The 4207-nt window shown below is 49.2% G+C and overlaps 1 protein-coding gene across 1 annotated transcript in view; it reads right to left on the bottom strand.

Moving 5' to 3' along the window:
• Nucleotides 1–1840, bottom strand: part of FZD5 (frizzled class receptor 5) — a 4437-nt gene extending 2597 nt beyond the window's left edge. The window contains 2 exon segments of the mRNA XM_009332959.1: nt 931–968; nt 1801–1840. Coding sequence (XP_009331234.1) covers nt 931–968; nt 1801–1840 — 78 coding nt within the window.
• Nucleotides 1841–4207: the final 2367 nt, after the last annotated feature.

The raw sequence follows: 4207 nt of genomic DNA, 5'->3' as shown, positions 1-4207 counted from the left end.
CTCCCCCCCCCCCGGCCCGGGCTCCGGGCGGGCTCGCCGCTCCGCCTCGGAGCCGCGGGAGATGTTTCACGAACCGCTTTCCTCCCAAGCAGGCGGCAGGCGTTGGAGCGCGGCGCGAAGGAACGAAGCCGGCGCCTTCGAGAGACTGCCCGGGGCAGAGGTCCCTTCCCAGCGCCCTGGGAAACGCGGGCTCCTGCCGGAGCTACCGCGGTGATCACGCTCGGCTGCCTGACGTAAGGAATTTGAATCCGTGCACTAGCAAACACCTAAATTACCAGCCCGGTTTTCAGCGGCTTCCACTGCTCCTGAAGCCCACGGCACGTCCAGGGCACGCAGGGGAACAGACCTGCTTCAGAAGCCAGATTTGGGGATCACAGGCGGCACCCGCTACGGCAGTGCCCTTATTCTGGCCAAGGAGAAAGGCTGCTCCCAAGCCCTTGCACAGGAGCTCTTCACTCCTCCTCAGTGAATGTGGGTGGAAGGGCAATTTGAACCAAAGTACTCATACCAAGCCCTAGATCTGCTAGTCAAGACATAACCCACAGCAGGTCACAGACAGAGAGACAGCTCACGTTCAGGCCTGGTGCTGGGGAATGACAGCACCCAAAATCTCATGCACCCAAAATACCCCCAACTGCATCCAGAGCCCAGAAAGCTAAGACTCAAAGCATGACTTAGGTCCTGCCTTCCTCCCAGAGGTAAAATCTGGCTTGCCTATTGCTCTGTGGCCGGTGGCTCTTGTGCCTAGGGGTGGAGTGCTGACTGCTGCTACCACACACCAAAGTCGGGGATTTTAACGCCAGAGACGTCTGAAATCCTCTGTGTCTACAAGTCCACCCAGCCTAGGCGTGCATATCATTTGGTACTGTCAACCTTGATGCTTAACAACTTTTTAAAAAAAAAGGCAAAAAAAAGCTCAAGTACCCATACCTCTTTGCTTTCCGCTGTAAGTTTTGCCTGTAATAAAGCTACACGGAAGAAAATTACAAGTCACATGTTCCTCTGGAACATGGTGGCATATCCCTATAGCAGGAGTCATAACTTTCAATTCTCCCCAACAATGAGTTTCTGTGAACTAGCAGCCCAGCAGAAAGCAATCACAGAGAGTTTCATTATGGCTTTCAGTTGATTATCCAAATTATAGCTGAGAGTAGAGGGCAGCCTTTTTATTATCATCATTGCTGTACAATTAGAAAATGCTGATGAAGCTCCACAAGACCAGAAATTCTCTTTTTTGCTGGTATTTTTCATTTTTATAAGCGTTCCCTTGGGCAGTATCTTGGTTTCATTTGACACACAATGGGGAACAGGCACATAGGTGGGAAGGGAGAAGATAAGAAGGGGAAAACAGGGCAGCTCTTCATTTCAGTCAATCTATCAACTCTTGTAGCCTGGTTCAGGTTTCACCACTCCTCCAGATGTATCTAATTCTTAGAGCCTGGCTGTAAATAATGCTGCATTTGCTACACTGGGGACACATAAAATCCAATTAAGAGCCAGGTAGACATCTGTTGGCTTGCTCTGTGCTTCTGTTTCCTTTTTGTTTTTTATGAATACGTAGCAGAGCAACCAGATCAGGATTAAATATGGTGTAAGTGCAAGTACAGTTGATAGGCTTGTTATTCATCTCTACAGTACAGTATGAGAGTACAGTGCTTTATGTGCATCTAGCACTATTAGCGACAGAAGCTGTGCAGGCACAAAACCTACCGTGCCAAACCCTGGAGACATAAGTGTTTCCCGCCCCTAAGAACTTGCTGTTGTTAAAAAACTCTGCAAATTATTAGGAAATCGCTTTACCTTTAATCTGTGTGCAGAGGTGTTCACGAAGCTCCACCATGCTAGACAGGTCTGCTTGGGAGTCCAGCTAGTCCCTGCTTGTGGCTCCAGCCCAGAGGATATGGGCATGGGCTGACAATATATGTATCCTCACAGACATATATATCCACCTGTTGAAGCATTTTCAGCTGGGATGCAGCAGTTTCTGGTAGAAGCGGAAAGTAAAAAGGTGGTAAATATTTCTATATTTGCTTCTTTCACTGCTGTATTGTCAGCCTACACTGTTTACCTGGACAAACTGCCTTTGTGAAGGATACTGTGACTTTTAAAAGACTTTAGAAAAGGACTAAGTGAGCTTCCTTTGTAAAGACTAGCTATTGCCCTTGCCCTTGTTAGAGAACTCAGCAGACTTTTGCAAAGAGCTTTTCAGCCCAGGCTCTGGGCGGGGACAAAGCCAAGGAGCACTGATCTCGCTCTTGGCTTTGCCTGTACCAAAGCAGGGCAGGAACCTCCTGCCCCTCTTGTTGTAGGACCAGCACGCCGTCCCTGGCCCTCGACCCTTCTTGCTTGGAGCAGCAAATCCCGGTTTTGTCTGCACTGCTGACAAGTCTCCGGCTCCCAGGAAGGGAGCGGTGGGGGCCCAGCGCAGGTGACTATGGGCTCCTGGTGCCGGTGGGCAGCCTGCCAGTCACCCCAGCTGGAGGCTGCGCTAGCTCAGGCGCTGCACGAATTAGCAGTGACCCCTGATAACGAACTGCTTGAGCGAGGGGGTGCTAGGGACCACAGGCTGGTTTGCAGCAGCACGACACTGGCAAGGCTGTGCCTTACTGCCTGCCGCAGGTGCAGAGACGGACAGCCGTCACGTTTGGCATCATGATGCAGCCCCCAGCCAGCTCCAGCACAGCAGACCCACCGTGTACTGGTACAAAAGGAGATCGATGTTTCCCCTACGCACAGGACACGGTTGCATGCTGCACCAAGACAGGCGTGCTTCTGCTTCCACCCATGGCAAGCGTCTGCGTTCCCACCTGGGAGTCGCAAGGCTGCGGGCTGCCAGCACTGCAAACCCCAGCACCAAGACTAACCTCGCGTAACTGGACCTGGAGGGGGGCTTCTAAGTAAGAGACCAAGGTCCTTGCTGCTCCGCAGGCAGGAGGGACCTGGCAAGTAGGGAGACAGGGCAGCTCTTAGTCCTTTGCGAGCAGGCAGAGTAGAATGAGAATCACTGCTGGCATTTGCAGAGGGACCCTGGCATCCGAATCCTACCGAAGTGCAACAGCAGCAGGTGTAATCATTTTCTCATGTGCTCGAATGATTTAAAAGCTGTGGGCTGGTGACAGGAATTCAGATTTAAATCACTTGAATGCTTTTCACCATGGATGCCTTGTTGAAATTCCCTTGAAAATCCTAACCTACATCAATACTGTTTGTTTTTATACATACCTGTACAATTACACACCTTAACATATTGCAGGAAAACAAAACCATGCCAAACTGTAGTCATATTCAGAAAGCTACAGGGAACTAGACAACTTCTGAGTGAATTAATGCAAAACTTGATTTCTAACAGTGACACAGACTTTAGCAACACCTGACAGAAGTGCTGCAGTTTGTAAAATGCTACCAGAAGTTCAGGTAAGTAAAACTAACGTAAAATCAAGAAGAGTGGCTGCATTTGAAACTCATCTTGCTGGACTCATCAATTATTACTTAACAATATTTGTACATATAAGTGCACATAAAATATACATAATTAGTTTCCTTTGGTCTCCCCAGGGACTGGGACCCCTTTCTGCGAGGCACGGTACGAGGTTGGTACGCCAAAGGGGTGTTCCTGTCCCGAGGTGCCACCACCACAGCACACAGAAGGCAGAGGAAGGATCAGGGCCCTTGCCCAAAGGCGCAGCAGGGTTGGTGGGGATTAGGAAGGGTCCTTGCCATGCCACAGCCCGGCCGCCAGTGCCACGGCCACAGCTGATCTTCAGAACTCCTTGCTGTGATAAACACAATGCCGAGATAAGGAGCAGGCAGTGAACTTTACATTTGATTTTCTTGGGGGGCATATTGCAGCCTGAAACTTTTCGGATATGTAATTTTTGAAACACGTCACGTTGTGCTTTTCTCTTTTTTTTTTTTTTTTTTACATGGGCCCTTGAAAAGAAAACAGGCCCCATAGTGAAGTTGACATGATAAATTAGTATGGCCCTGACAAAGCCCTCACTCTTCATTGGGCAAATACTTATTTATGGACTTTCAAATTGTGGCTTATGTAACAACAGGGTGAGTGACTTTCAAAAAACCTCCGCCATGTATTGACCTGATAGAGCCTAATGGGTCCTTCAGAGCAATTAGGATTTATTGTGTTAGCGTCTACTGTGTATAGAGACCATTTTAAAAACGTGTTATTTACCCAGAAGGCAGTAATGAC

This window comes from Pygoscelis adeliae, unplaced genomic scaffold, assembly GCF_000699105.1.
Source record: "Pygoscelis adeliae isolate BGI_AS28 unplaced genomic scaffold, ASM69910v1 Scaffold160, whole genome shotgun sequence".
NCBI lineage: Eukaryota > Metazoa > Chordata > Aves > Sphenisciformes > Spheniscidae > Pygoscelis > Pygoscelis adeliae.
The sequence above is the reverse complement of the archived record's forward strand: the minus strand, read 5'-3'. Positions and strand labels throughout refer to the sequence as shown.